Raw genomic sequence first — 15,606 nt, 5'->3', positions numbered from 1 at the left:
CAATGTATCCTCGGTATGATCGTCTAATGGAGACTTCTTGCCACTTGCCATAGAAACTCCCTCAGATTCAGCTGGTTGAACTGACACACTCTTGAGAAAAGTAAATGAATATGATACTCTCAGCACCCTATTTATAGAAGGCCACTACTGTGAATATCTAAGGAGTTTCATTATTAAAGCACAAATTTTGATATAAATGAATCTATTTTTTTCTATTAAATACACTTATTCTTGTTGAAGCAAGACTTTCAAGGAGTAAGAGAATCGAAAAATTAAATATGCACACCCAAAATATGTCAGCATGAATTTGGATGAGATTCAATGGACTAAAAAATAGACATGATCAATGTTGACCCACAAAAAATAAAGGTCGTGTCAATGTGAGCCTATGTGATCCAGTGCCTAACCACGACCCCCCAAAATATTTTTAAAATTATCATCACGCTGTGATCCAGTACCTACCATCTATGACTAATTAAAACATTTTTAACATTCTTAGCATTAAAGATATTATAAATTCCATAAAAGAGATGACTTTTTTTAAATTAATTGCTGAAATTATTTCAAATCAATTTAAAATATCTTTTTGAAACAAAATGGTTTATTACAAAAAAAAAAGGTTAATAAAAATTTTCCTCTCTTTTTAATTTGTAAAAGTAAAAGAAGATAATCCCAAACAACCCGGAGAGGTATTTTCGTAATAATACAGAAATAAGTTCCCAGCCGCCTTCCGCCTATTCCTCGCTCTACCAGCGACTTCTCCCTGCCATCGCGTTCTCCTCGAAGTCGTTGCTTCTCCCTCTCTTCCCCGAGAGAGAGCGGCCCGGGAAGAGAAAGCAAACCATAACCCTAACCCTAACCCCTTCCCTCATCCTCCACCACATCCATCTCCTCGAGCCCTCGCAGAACTCACCTCTCCAGCAACTCTTCCAATTCCTTTCTTCCTTCGCTGCTTCAAATCTCGCATCAACGGTGATGGAATCCCTTTAGGCTCGAGGCACGCCTCGCCTGTCTCGTTCTTCTACTCTCTACCAGTGCATCCAATCCTCCTTGCTCTCTTCAATTTCGCAGTTATGGCGATCCGCGTCACCATCTCCTGCTCGGGCTATCTAGCCCAGAGCTTTGCCTCCTCCGCCGGCATCCGTTGCGGCCACTTTCGCCGCATCCACGAGGCCGCCGGCACGCCGCCACCCGGTCCGGCCCTTTCCGCCGCACCCACGGGGCCGCCGGTAGATCCCTCTCGCTATTCTCTAACCCGCGATCAGATGCCGATGCGTATGATCCCGGCGGCAGCGGCGATTTCTCTTCTAGAAATTTGTCCAGAACACTGGCTTCTTGCGTCTCATCATCTGTTGCTTGGTTATCTCCTTTGGCGAAGGCTCAGATTTCTGGTTTCTCGGCGTCCTTAAAACCTCCCGGAGCAGCGGCCGCCTCCAAGTTCTCGTCGTTGTCCAGCAGCGTTCGGACGAACTCTTCAGCTGCCTTTGCTGAGGAGTCCTTGAAACCTCTAGTGGCCGCCGCCTCTTCTAAGTTTCCGGTCCTCCCTTCTGATTGTTACGCCGGGGAGGGCTCTCGTGGATTTCCTCCTTTCTGGGGATTGCTGTCCGCCATGGCTACTGGCTCGGGTTCGGCCCCTGGTTTAGGGGATTTTTTTGTTTCTTCTTCGATGAGTTTGGGTTTCAAACCCTCCTCGTTGCTCCCCTTTCTGCAGGTGAGTAAGTGGCTCCCTTGCAGCGAGTACTTCCCTTGCTCAGCGAGAAGTTCCCCGCCGGATAAAGGAGGAACTGCAGCTGTTGAGCTGAGTGTACTGACTGATGAGTGTTTTAATTCCAGTGGAGGTTCGGTAAAGAGCGGGTTTAGAAATCCTGAAACGAAGGCCCCTGTTCCTGGTTCGTTGAAGAACCTTCCTAGTGCTTCCATGGGTTGCTTGAAGAATGTGACTGGAAAAACTAAAACAAAGGGTTTGGCTGAGGGTGTTGGAAAGCATGCTAGTGAGAATGATTGTTGGCTGTCACGGTGGACGAGTTCGTGTTCTGATGACGCGAAGGCTGTCTTTGCTGCTGTAACTGTTCCTTTGCTGTATGGCTCCCGTTTGGCTGAGCCAAGATCAATTCTTTCATTGTCAATGTATCCAACCTTTGAAGTTGGAGACCGGATTTTGGCTGAAAAGGTGATCTATGAAAAGATTTGATTTTTTTAAATTTCATGAATAAGGGTCTGTTTAGGATTTGTTAATCTTAGTAAAGATTATAATTTCATATTATTTAATCCTGTTATGTTTGCTTTAGTTAAGTAAAAAAATTACCTCTTTAATATGATTTAATTAGAATTTCCATTTGATACATTAGTCAGATAATAACATTTATGATTTAACATGTATTATATTTATTGACTTTCTGTTTTTGGATTGCAGGTTTCTTATTTTTTCAAGGAACCAGAAGTTACTGACATTGTTATTTTCAGGACTCCACCAGTTCTTGTGGTAAAATTCTTGTCTTTTTATGTATTCTCCCATTTAATTTAGCATCAATTAATTTATATCATTGCAATCTTAATATTGAAAATTTGCATTTGTTTTTCCTGTGGGCTGTGTAGGAACGTGGTTACAGCCCTCGTGATGTCTTCATCAAAAGAGTTGTAGCGAAGGGTGGAGATGTTGTTGAGGTAGGCTGCTTGATTGATAATTCTAGCTTTTTGATATTTATTTTCTGCATTTCAACATTTCAGTTCATTCTTTCAATTTGAAGAAGCAAGAAAATGTTGACAATTCTATGGCTTGGCAGGTTTTTAATGGGAAGTTGTTGGTCAATGGTGTTGTTCAGGAGGAAGATTTCATCTTAGAGCCACTGAAATATGAAATGGATCCTGTGGTATGAACGATTAACCTTGTTGCACGCACTTTTTATTCAACAGTTATTTTTCAATTTTTAATCCTTTTTAGTAAAGAAATTTGAACTACATTTTTAATAGTTTCCATTAGTGGTAGAGCGATATATGAAATAATGATATATTGATATACATCTAATGTAATTTCTATAAGAATAATGCTTACTTCTAATATAAGAATCCTGTCTTCTGTGAATTTTATCTGATCTCTTAAACTAAAGGGGAAAATTCTGTCTTTTGAACTATTTCTACATAAAATAATTGTACTTATTCAGAATTCATCTTTATTATTTCTTCTGGTTTCTTTGTATTCTTATAATTTTTGGGCTGGTTTTGGTTTTGCAGCTTGTGCCTGAAGGTTATGTATTTGTTCTTGGGGATAACCGGAACAACAGTTTTGACTCCCACAATTGGTTAGTTCTGAAACCAAAATATGAGATTACTTATTTGCATTCATAATGTGGAATCCTTACATTGATATAATCTATATTCATGCCTAATAGTATATGAATCACAAACTCTAACACTGCAAATGAAGTTCTGAGTGAAGAAAAATGTCAAATTGCTGCTAATGGATTAATTGTTACTTTTCCTTGGTGTTTTATAGGGGGGCAGTTCCTGTCAAGAATATAATTGGGAGGTCTGTTCTACGATACTGGCCACCATCAAGAATATCAGGCACCATCTATGAACCACATTCTATGCATGATATGGTGCTTGCCTCCTGACAAAACTCCTATCACTGAAACTGGCCTTTTTTTTTTGCAAGATGAACCTTCCAGGTTTTCTGTGCATTTGGATAATTTCTTAAATTGTTATTATTTTCTTATACTCCGATTGTTTTTTTTGATATTTGTCTTTACTGCTTTAACTATCTGTTTCAATGTCAAATAAGCATGCTTTTTGTAACCAATGGGTTTGGTTTGGTCATCTAAAAGTGTAAACTTTGTTTCAGATTTCACTTGTGGAGGCAATTAAAGCAATTTTTTAACTGTGTAATTTTTAGTCTTGCAGAATGGTTTCTGGATTGTATAGAGAGTTTCATGCTTGTGAAATGCAAAAGCTTAATGGTTAGCTATGTAAATGCATTAGAATCATGTGATATGCATGAAAATGTCCCGGACCTAAGTGCCCCAGTTAATTTTGATTTGGATTTATTCTCCTATTGTCAATTGGGAAAATTGATTGATGCATAGATTGTAATGAATCAAATCTTATTGGTTATCCTACACATGAATCACCTGGTGTATTTAATTTAAGATGAGTGTTGTTTTAAAAAATTATAGGTTTTGCAAAAGTATTCATATGAAGTAACTTGACAATAATAGTTATGATAGGAATATTTAAAAGTTTAAAAATTGGTCTTGACTGGGTTGTCAAAATAGCTTGTTCGCGATCAGTTTGTGTTTGGGTCGTTAAGAAGCTCGTGTTCAATTCATTCGTTTGTGTTCGGTTTGCTTTAGCTCGAAATTATATATACATATATATATAGATATATATATAAAAGATGGTTTGCAAAGTATTGTCCAGGGCGAGCTCCGAACACGGGACCCCAGGAGTCTTAAACATTTTGCCCACTAAAGAACCAACTAGTTCGCACGCGCGCTATATAGAGTATTGATGAGTAGTATTTTTAAAAAAAATTGACTATAGGAATATAAAGATTTATAATCAATTAAAATTATTAATAAAAAAATTAAATAAACATAATATTTAATCACATTTGTGGTGGGCTTGTTTATACTTAGTCATGGCTTGCACAAGATCACTTGTGAACATCACAATTAACAATAAACTAATATTTATTTAGTATAATTAATGTTAAAAGAAATTGTATTTAATTTGATAAAGTTAGTAAAAATTTATAAAAAAAAAATCAAGGCAATTAAGTTTAGGATTATTTTTTTTTTATTTTTTAATTTAATTCTTATTTTTTTATATATTAATTTGAAATAAAATATGTTTAGTACGTATAATTAAGATATGATTATTTATTAAAACACTCAGAAATGTTTAAAAATTATTTTCGATATTTTCAAAAACATGTTTATTTGTCTATAAAAATAAAAAAATATATATTTTAAAAACACAATAAACAATTTTTTTTAAAAAAATAAAAAAATAAAATAAAACTAAATATAAAATATAAAATATAAAATTGATCCCAAGATAAGTCCTAAATTAAATGAAAAACAAAGTAATAACCTATATGATTGTTGGGTATAAATAATTATGATAAAAATCTAAAATTGCACACACAACTTCTTAATAAAATTATTAATGACATATATATCAATTTTATTAATGGGTAGCATCCATCAATGTTTGATAATGTCAAATTGACACAATAAAGAGCATGTTACCCAATATTCTCCTTTTCCAATAGCATTGAACATATTATATACAGAGAAATAATAAGATATAAGTGCTTCTCATAGGGTTCGTTTCGATGGTAGAAGTGGTGAAACCAAAATTTCTTTGACCTATTCAAAGGTTAATTAACATTCATCAATCAATTGAAAATGTATATTACAAGCACCCTAAAGTGTCTTTGAGAATGGAAAAATATTTAGCTCCATAGCAAGCCAACATTTATGACAAGGTTGTTATCCATCTAGTGTTGTGCCTCTTTACACTTTTTAGATATGTCTAATTCTTAACTCCTTTAAACTTTTCAAGATTAGCTTTGATTTCTCAATGGGTGCCTCTAAATCTGAAGGCTTACCCAACATAACTTTAAAAGTGGACTTAGTTGGATTGAGATAAAAAGTATTACAACAAAAGTGGTGAAAGTAATAGTCTAAGCTTGAAATATGCTATGCTCTCTTCAAACTTTTCAAAAAGCATATCTTCATCGTAATATGTTATGGTGCACCTGTTATGATCCTTAAAAACCTTTTTCAGAAGATGTTAGTGGGTAAACTAGTATTCCTTACTCTAAGTGGCATGACCCAATAATAATGAAACCCCTAATTAGTTTGAAGCACTACAAATTTTTCATCAATAATATTCTTCTTGATTTAGTAATAGCTAAATTAAACACCCATTAATCTAAACTTTTAATTACCATATGAGATGTTACTACTAGATGATATATGTGTGTGTGTTGTTGACTTTGTTTTAAAGTCAACATTTTCCATAGCTTATATCCAATCACATTAAGACATAGAGCATTCCTCTTAGTGTAATTGGATGACTGTATTGAACTTATATAAGTTATAACTTGAACTATATTTGAGCTAACACTCGAGTTAAATCCTAATTTAACTTAAAATTAAAATATAGTAAATAGTTATTGAACTCAACCAAACATAGAAAAAATATAACTAATTTCAGCTAAACCCTAAACGTAATCTAAAAAATTAGTTTTAACCAACAAGCACAAAAATTATTATTTTCTTCACAGGTCAACTTAAAGCTTGGATCTTCATTCTAAAAATTACATGATGTTTATTATCTCTTATAAAAAATATGCAAACTAGTTTGACGATTATATAACATATTTTTTACATAAAAAAGTTTTACTTCAAGTTTTCATGCTTGAATAGTGCTCTAAGCACCTTCAAATTATCTTTTTCTTTACAGACCAATCAAATAATCAGAATTTTATTCTGTAAGATGCATGATATTCATAATGTTATATTTGAAGCGTGCAAACTAGTTTGTTGATGATCAGTCACTTTTACATAAGTCTTTTCATTTTGGATGAAAAATGGTCCCACATAATAATTTTTCAATGAATCATTATTTATTAAAACAGACTGTTAAAGTGTGTCCAGAAAGTCAAAACCTTTCAAATGGATGCCTTTGCATCCAAATTAGACTTCATTTAGGGGCAAATTAAGTCTATGATAATTTGGATGATAATTTCAATAATAAAAAGTATAATCCTAAAAATTAACACAATATAAACTCAAATTAAAACCAAACTTCAACTAAAATGTATTTGAGATGAAATCTCTTAATTTAATCAATTAAAACCCACTAAAAGCATCTATCAAATTCCACCATAAGTTTCTCACCTACGGTAGGGGCTACACTTTGACTTGTTATGTCATGAGATGGGACCAACTTTATCTAGTTATGCCACTGAATTTCTTGTATATTTATCTACCAAATGAGCTAAGGTCAAAATTTTGGCTATAACCACCTTCAATCACTCATAACCACCTAGTCACTTCAAATTGAAATGCCTCGAGTTGGAGGCCACATCACTCAAAATCAATTGCACCATTAGATTTCTTGCATTTTTCTCTTTCAAATGAAATATGTTTTCACTTTGTCCATAACCATCATAACTAACACTCCCCCCCCACACACACACAATTAAAGCCCCTTACCCAAAATTTCTCACATCCTCTTAGTCCCCTCTCTTTCCCAAACTCTATAATAACTCCCTGTCCTTTCCAAAAAAAAAACTAAAAATTTCTCGATCCCACTCATTCTATTATCTTACCTAAAACCCTCCCTCTCCTACTCTCCTCATCTCTTGCCTGAAACATACTCTCCCTTTCCCCCTTCTTATTCATCTTCCCTAGCTGGCGTCATCCTCTTCCCTCTGCTCAAGAAGGAAAACAAGAATGCTCTCCTCTCACCCAAGAAAAGCAACCAAACACATCTTCAGACCAAGGTAAAAACTATTTTTCCTTCCTTTAATTTTGCAAATTATGATGTGAACTTTCTTCCTTTTTTCATTATTTTTCTACATGGATGAAATCTATGGCCTATCCTTCCCTATCTCATCTCCTTTCATTACTCAAAACCCATACCCCTTTCTCACACAATTTCCCTCTTCCTATCTTAATCAAAGCTTCATCTAAACTCCACAATTTCCCTCATCTTACCCTTGTCAAAACTTCATCTAAACCACACATTTACCTCCTTCCACCACCCCAAAACCAAACCATATCCCTCCCTGTCCCTCCTCCTTCCATGCATGAAAACCTAAACCTAATCCCTCACTTTTCTCTTCATTCTGCCCTAGCCAAAACACCACCCCAATTTTCTTACTTTCTTTTTAGCCTACCCCAAATAGGTCACAATCGCTTACCCTCACTTCTCTCTTCCTTTCATTATCAAACCCCTAAAGCAACAATCACTTTCTCTTCGCCTACCCCATTTTCAAACAAAAATTTGCTAGCAAAGATAGAAGTATTTTGAAAATATTAATAATTTGTACTATTATTTACTATTTCATTCATAATTTTTAACCAAGTAATTTGAATGCTAAAGTTATTTTTTTTGTCATATACGTCATTGGATTTTAAAATGTGTTGGTACTAAATATTGTAACTACAAGAATAGCCTAAAGTCAAAGCATTGGGGTAGTTACCCCAGGCAAAAGATTATGGAGGATGTTTCTGAAGGAGAAAACTTATTTCATGGTGTCAACTTGTGACATTGTGGTCATAATAAGATTATCAAGCATTCATTAAATTATATATGATTTTGAATTGAATGAAAGAACTAATATTTTTATCGTAGATGATGGCAACAAAAAATACTAAAAATGAAAAAAAAAACAAAAACAAAAATCCTCACACAATCGATCAGATTTGTTATGTCTAGAGAAAAATAAAAATTATATGATGTTATTTTTTTTATAAAATGTAATAAAAAAGTATATCGATTTAATTTTTTTATAGTCTTTTCAGAATATATTGCACTTATTGAGACATAATACGATACATAATGATGGGAGATGGTCATCTGAAAATTCCAAGGAGAAATGGGTAAAATATTTCCTTTATCTATTTATAATAATTATTCAAATAAATATTTTGACATTAACTATAGTATTTTGTAATGTAGACACAAGCTTGCACAATTTTAGTGATGAAAAAGTTTACTCCTGAAAATGATAATATAGAAGCAAATGAGAGGGTGTTCATGGTTGTCACGAGTCTTGAATACCATGGAAAGGGTACAAACACAGGGATTTGGAGTCACTCCAACTTCATTTTTTCCACACAGTACCACAAGTGTAGGTGAAAGCAACAATATGTTTATTTTTGCTCGAATTGAAATATTAGAAAATGACATGCGCTCGTTACGACATTAGATGAAACAAATCATGCAATAAATGAAGTTGAATTATCAATACGAATGAGGATCACACTTAGTATGTTATTTTTTAAGTTTTTAAGTATTTTATTTTGTTTTAATCATCTTAATATTATTAATCGATTGTGTGTTTGTCATTAACAACGATGCAACAATCATTAAACTAATTGATAAATTGATGTAGAATCTCACGCAATGATCAAATTTATTTCATTCACTTTGGTTTAACACATTTTAGTTTCCTTTATTGTAAGGTTGCTAAAGATTTATCTCATTGACTGCTAGATGTTTTAATGTTAAGGGGATGTTACTATTTATTCGTAGTATTTATGTATTTTTATGCTCACTATATATATTTTGTCTATGGTATTGGTGACTGAACTGATGAATTGATATATGTTTTTATGTATTTCAGATATTAGTACTATTTCATATGATTTATGTGTTTTTTTTCTCCATCAGCTTTCAGATTTGGGGAATTTACATGCATACTACCCATTTCTATGTATTTACATTCTAACACAAACATCAATTTTTACACTTGTTCTACAAAGTGCAAATGTAAAAAATTGATGTTTAGGTTTTAGACATTTAAATACAATGAATTGAGAGATATATACGTGCACACACACAGACACACACACACAGACACACACACACTATATTCGCTATATTTTATATGAGTTATTTTATATGAGTTTATTTTATAATCCTAAAATTAATTAAAGATCTTGAAATTAGCATAGGTTAAAACCAATGCAAAAACCATCACAACTAGGGCCGTCAAAAAAACTTGTTGTTCGTGTTCAGTTCGTCAATGAGTTTGTGTTTGATTCGTTCGATAAGTAGACGAGACGAACATTAATAAATTTTCTTCGTTCGGTTAGTTAAATGAGCCAAACACGAACAATGATGCGTTCGTTTGTATTCTAATCATTATTGTTCGAAATATAAAATAATTTAAAATAATTATATATGTATAATTTATGATATTTAAAAAATTAAATTTTAGAAACTATAATATATAATAAAATAATAATAATAATATATTAATATACTAATATACTGTATATATATTAATATTAGGGATGTCAAACTGGCTTCTTTTTTGCGAACAGCTCGTGTTCGGCTCATTCGTTAAGAAACTAACATGAACAGTGACTTCATGAACAATTTCAAACATGAGTTTATTTCAAACAAACTAAATTTCAAACGAACCGAACACGAACACAAACTCTGTTCATTCTTGTTTGGTTCGTTTACACCCCTAATCACAACTAATAAAACCTTACCTGATGATCATAAAACTGTTGCTATAAGTTTTTGTAGTGCTAACAATTAGCAATGGTTAAAACTAGGGGTGTAAATGAGTCAAGGCAAGCCCGAGCCACATAAAACTTGTGCTCGACACTTCTGTCAAAATGTGAGCTCGAGCTCGAACGGAGAGCCCGAGCGTGTTTAAATGGCGAGCTCGAGCTCGACTCGTATTGATAGTAGTCGGCTCGCTAGCTTGTACTATAAATTCATTTTTTTTAATGGGAGCTCATCAAAGAAGACAATTGTGGCTGGAGAAGAATGTCGCGACAGCTCACTGGAAAATGCAATGAAATGACTAATGGAAAGTTAATTGAGCCGGCTCGCGAGCCAACAAGCTGAACCAGGATAAGCTCAAGCTTGTTGCTTGAAAAGCTCGGTTCGTGAGCTCGTTAACTAGTCGAGCTTGAGCCAACTTGGCCCATTTATACCCCTAACTAAAATCATTGCAATGAACATAACAGTTAAAAACGCTACAAAAATCATCGCAACTAAAAACCTTCCCAAAAGTCTTTGCATTACTAACAATTGCAATGGCCAATGGTTTAAAATCCCTCGTAATAAAAATAGTAAGGATTTTTATCGTTACGATAACCTCTATGAAGTACCGCAATTTTTTTTTAAGTATATTATATATTCAAGAGTTATATGCATTGTGTCATATTTTTCTTATGTGATAGTCAATGAAATAATTTTATTTTATTAGAATTAGTGCTCTTTATAATAATGATTGAATTTATATTAACAATGCTAAATATATAAATGATGGTAGGCTTGTTTGTTTTATTTTATAAAAATAAATTAAAGTTCTTATCACTTTAAAACAAGTGTTACAAAGCTTATATATATGAAAAGTACACAATAATTTAAAAATATTTGTCAAGTTGTTATAGGCCAAAGCTGACACCATCAATGACATAAGTAGGTTATTGACTTCATGGATGACATAAGCCAAAAATAATTGGAGGTTATAATTATTTAAATAGAGATTAGATGCTATTTAATATTCATTTAATTAAGTACAAATTTTAATACATTAATTGAATTGTAAACTTCTAAAATTAAATGTTAGCAAACTAACTATTGAACTAAAAGTTTTAAAGGAATGAGCCCAATGATGACTTTAGTTCTCTGATCTAAGTCTAAGTAAGCCTAATTCTCACATATAAAGCTTAGTTAGAAATCTTTCAATACTATTAATTTGAGCGAATAAATGTCCTTCGAATCATGTATATTTGTAGATAAAACAGACATCTCAAATTCTCAATATCAAAAAATTATTTAGCCTAAGATCAATAAATTCTTATATTAGGGATTTATCACAAGCCGTCCAAGTGAGTAGATGAGAGTTTAGGCTAAATTTATCAAAATATCACTCTTAAAATTATAAATATACTCAATTTTTTTTTTAAATGACTAAATTAAAAAGAGTTTATAGATTCAAAAAACTAGAGCTTTGTAAGACATTTATTGCCAACGTTCAACTTTAAAAACCACTACCATTCAATTTCTATTGACATACTTTCATCATATGATTGTTTTCTTTGTCATAAATCATATGGCTGCATATGCCTCACTATCATCACATTGCCATCTTTTTTCTTGACTATCATTTAACTAATATCATCTTCTAATGGCATAACATCAATCAAGATGACATCTTTCTCTTGGCTGTCATCACCATCGTCATCATCATTTTTCACAACTTAAATGATCAAGTCAGAGATGATGAGTTGATAAATAGATTGGTGGTCATTCCATTTTGGTTAAGTTATCAATGTGTGAGAATCATGACAAGTTGTTGAGTAGCCTGATTACTCTGCATAATTCTAATGATGTGGCATTTGAATAAGTCTAACTTGAATATGAGTATGAATTAGCTTTGAGTGACCATCAATTTTGACTAAGCTATCAGTGTTTGAGCATACAACTATCGTCTAGATTTTTATATTTAATTGTATATTGTTTAATCCAAAGAGTGTATAAAAATATCAATAATATTAATTTTATATAATGTGTCTATGATATCATTCTAAGGCATCCATAGATCAACAAAAACTGAATAATCCCAAACTAGAATACTACATATAGAAATGTAATTGAAAAAAATAACCTAATTAGAAACTAGAGAAATATGATAAAACTAGAACGGAAAAAGGGAAAAAAAAAGAGATTTCCTGAAAGAAAAAGTAATATATGAAAAATGAAATTTCACATGTTGTCATTCCCATATCTGTAGGAACCACAGACTTGGGAGTCGTGATCCTCGCATTTGTCACACATATCGTGTCACTATCTCTGGGTAGAAGAGGATTCACCCTCATCTCTGAAAACATATGGATCGCATTATTTGATGTTGATTCCCATAAAATAGTTGCAGAGATTTTCGAAGTAAAAATTCACCACTTCTATCTAAGCATCTTTTTGTCAGTGTGGCGCTGAAATGAACTAAAATTTACTCAACTTACTCCTTAAAGCATTCTAGAATAGCTAAAAAATTTCTCACCTCTATCTGAAATGATAACATCAATGGTAGTTGCCCAGTGTTTGGTATCAATTATTTAAACTCATCATGTCTTAGGACAAGTAACGTTAGTCCTATTGGGGCTTTTGTCAAGATTATCATGGCATGATATCCTTCAACACCTCGGACTCATTCTAAGGCAATGTTGTTTGAATCATCGGTAAAAAAAATATGTGTTTTTATAGCCCTCATGATATGTGCAGCAATCGTACTGTCAAGGATGACCTAATAAGACGTGTCATGAATCCATAGATACCACGTTAACCCAAACTTGCTTGTAGAACATATCACCAGTAGAATACTCCATGAGACATTGTCTGTCAACATTGATTTTACTCTCATTCTTGGCAACAGAAGACCACGAAGGTCATGATGTCGGAAATTTAATTGGGAAGGACCTACACTGGAATGACTATGTACTTATTGAGAATATTCTGCAACTCGAAGCAAAATTTGGGCTAAAGCTACTTGTTGGCCCATCTGACTATCGAGCTAGCCGCAGAATGATGTTCTTGTTGAAAACGTATTTCTGCATTTCCTTTTGGTCTTCCATTGTTAGAATAGAAGGGTCAATGGTGGGGTAAGTTCCGAAGATAGCAGAAAAATACTTCAAACCCATCGAAAGATCGTTGACGTAGAAAAGAGCAGAAGGAAAACGAAAGACAAAGAAAGGAAATGAAGTAGGCACAAGAGCGTAAAAAGAAAAAGGTGGTCACACACTCTATGTATAGGTTGGGTGCAAAAGTCGAAGCACCTAAAAAAGAAAAGTTTTACATCAAATATCATTTCACATTAATTAAAATATTATTTTATTAAAAATGAGAGATTACATTTTTTGAAGGAAATACTTAATAAAAGGAATCTTCTACGGCTTCATCCGAGACATACCCCTGTTGAAGCATCCTCCAATTAACCAATGTTCAGCCCAGCCTAATTTGTTCCATTCAATCGACTTCTTGGTGGAATTTACTCAAAATGGTTGACTCACGAATGTGCTCTAATACACCTTGTACATTGCTTAATGCACTTTGAAGTGCCACAATCTCTGCCTCCAACCTCGCAGTGTCGACCGACAAGCCTTGATATGCAACAACCAGTACCTCCAACCTCGCAGTGTTTATTGACCTGCCTAGAAGTGCAACAACCTCTGCCTCAACCCTCACACAAAGAGCCATCAACTCCTACATAGGCACATTAGCAAGCTCTCTGGTCGCCTTTGCTAAAGGACTGACAATCTCCCTCATTCGGTGCTCCATTGAACCAAAGGAAGCAATCGACTCTTAAAATGCTTCTGTTGGGAACTACTGCATAAGTTGATCGACTGATACACACCTTGGTCAATCTACTGATGAGGTGCAACAGCCAAATTTTGTGGCTCAGCAGCAAGCCTTGGGTCAGAGTAAACAATGACATTCTTTGATGGCCCACCGACTCATCTACATTAGGAGTATTGCCAAAGAATTATTAAAGACTATCAAAGAAAGGAAAAGTTCACATATCCAAATAACTTTGTAAATTCAGAAAGGGTAATAAAGATCTATTCCTTAAGCTAGAGAATCTCCACTCTTATTCAGCAGAGGGGGTGGAGGGGGGGCGGCGGAGAATATATGACATTCTTTTCTTTCAACCTCTGTTGACCACTCTCAGTTGTTTCGAAGAGTGGGATGGCTCAAAGTCTTTCCTCCACAATCATACCCTTGTTTGGACCACGAGTTAGAACTTTCTTGCGCGGGTCCATTTTCATGGATTTCTTTGGCAGCAGAGTATCAGGATTTTCTGAAGAAGCAGCTTGGTCGATCAGCTCAGCCTCGGGCGTCGACCACTTCTTTACTTTTGAACTTTTTTTTTCTTTTCCTTTTCGGTTGCAATATGTGCAAGAAGACAAAAGCCTTCCAAAGCCAATAGTCGAACGTCAATGTTCTTTTTGCTCGAACCATCAACCATAATGTTTTTGATTCGGAAAACCGGGAGATGTTGAATGAAATATGAAAAATGCAAGCCTCCATGCCCTATTTATTGGGAACGCTGGGCACAGAACACAAGGGCAAAAAAATTATATATATATATATATATATATATATATATCTATATATAAATTAAGGTTATATATATATATATATATATGTATATCAACATGATTGTTAAAGAGATTAAGCCGCTAGGATGGAGCCTCAAATGATTAAAGTTCTAAGCCAAAAAGCGTGATCTAAATTGGCCAAGCAGTCGACTGATTACATGACAGGATTGACCAATACATTATCAACAAATGGACCTAGTTGGTGGACCCTGTCAATAGACCTGTCGACCGACTGACTTCTCGTAAAAAATGAATGAAAGTTTATGATCAATCGACTGATTCCCTCAACAGGAATGATCTTTCATGTGATCGACTGACATAATCGATCGACCATGAAGCATCTGGCGATCGACAAAGTATTATGTTTTACTTTTATTATAAATATATTTTTTACTAGACATGCAGTTATTACAATTTTTCCATCTCTTTTGTAATTGTTATTTTTAGACTCGTATAAGTAGGAGGTCAAAATACGAATAAAGAAATTTTCATCTCTCTCTCTCTAATGTCTCTTTTTCTATCTCCTCTGAGTTGTTTCAAAAGACAATTTAGTATTTAAGAATTAAATATATAAATGCACAAGAAAAAAACATGAGTGATATTCATATAATAACAACCTTAAAATAACAATCAAATTTTCTATCAATTAACTTGCGTCCCCCACATTTCAATACAAAAAACTATGCGCCCAATTGCAGCGAATTAGATACGAAACCCCGTCCAGATTCATTCCAATACTCAC

At 33.7% G+C, this 15,606-nt stretch overlaps 1 protein-coding gene across 1 annotated transcript; it reads left to right on the top strand.

Annotated features, from left to right (window-relative positions):
- The first annotated feature begins 688 nt into the window (after positions 1 to 688).
- LOC110038580 (probable thylakoidal processing peptidase 2, chloroplastic) lies at positions 689 to 3,869 on the top strand. The gene is made up of 7 exons (XM_020743456.1): positions 689 to 1,171; positions 1,222 to 2,170; positions 2,414 to 2,482; positions 2,596 to 2,664; positions 2,784 to 2,870; positions 3,232 to 3,299; positions 3,494 to 3,869. The coding sequence occupies exons 1-7, from the start codon at positions 1,074 to 1,076 to the stop codon at positions 3,612 to 3,614; spliced, it is 1,461 nt and encodes a 486-aa protein (XP_020599115.1). The 5' UTR covers positions 689 to 1,073; the 3' UTR covers positions 3,615 to 3,869.
- Positions 3,870 to 15,606: the final 11,737 nt, after the last annotated feature.

This window comes from Phalaenopsis equestris, unplaced genomic scaffold (genome assembly GCF_001263595.1).
Source record: "Phalaenopsis equestris unplaced genomic scaffold, ASM126359v1 Scaffold233139, whole genome shotgun sequence".
NCBI lineage: Eukaryota > Viridiplantae > Streptophyta > Magnoliopsida > Asparagales > Orchidaceae > Phalaenopsis > Phalaenopsis equestris.
Note: the sequence above shows the minus strand (reverse complement) of the source record. Positions and strands in the feature narration are given on the sequence as shown.

What these genes read in the sequence shown, in the direction of transcription:
- LOC110038580 (XM_020743456.1), top strand. Translation starts at nt 1,074, where the DNA reads ATGGCGATCCGCGTCACCATCTCCTGCTCGGGCTATCTAGCCCAGAGC. An exon ending in GGACTCCACCAGTTCTTGTG is followed by an intron (nt 2,483 to 2,595) that starts GTAAAATTCTTG and finishes TGGGCTGTGTAG; the next exon opens with GAACGTGGTTACAGCCCTCG. An exon ending in AGTTTTGACTCCCACAATTG is followed by an intron (nt 3,300 to 3,493) that starts GTTAGTTCTGAA and finishes GGTGTTTTATAG; the next exon opens with GGGGGCAGTTCCTGTCAAGA.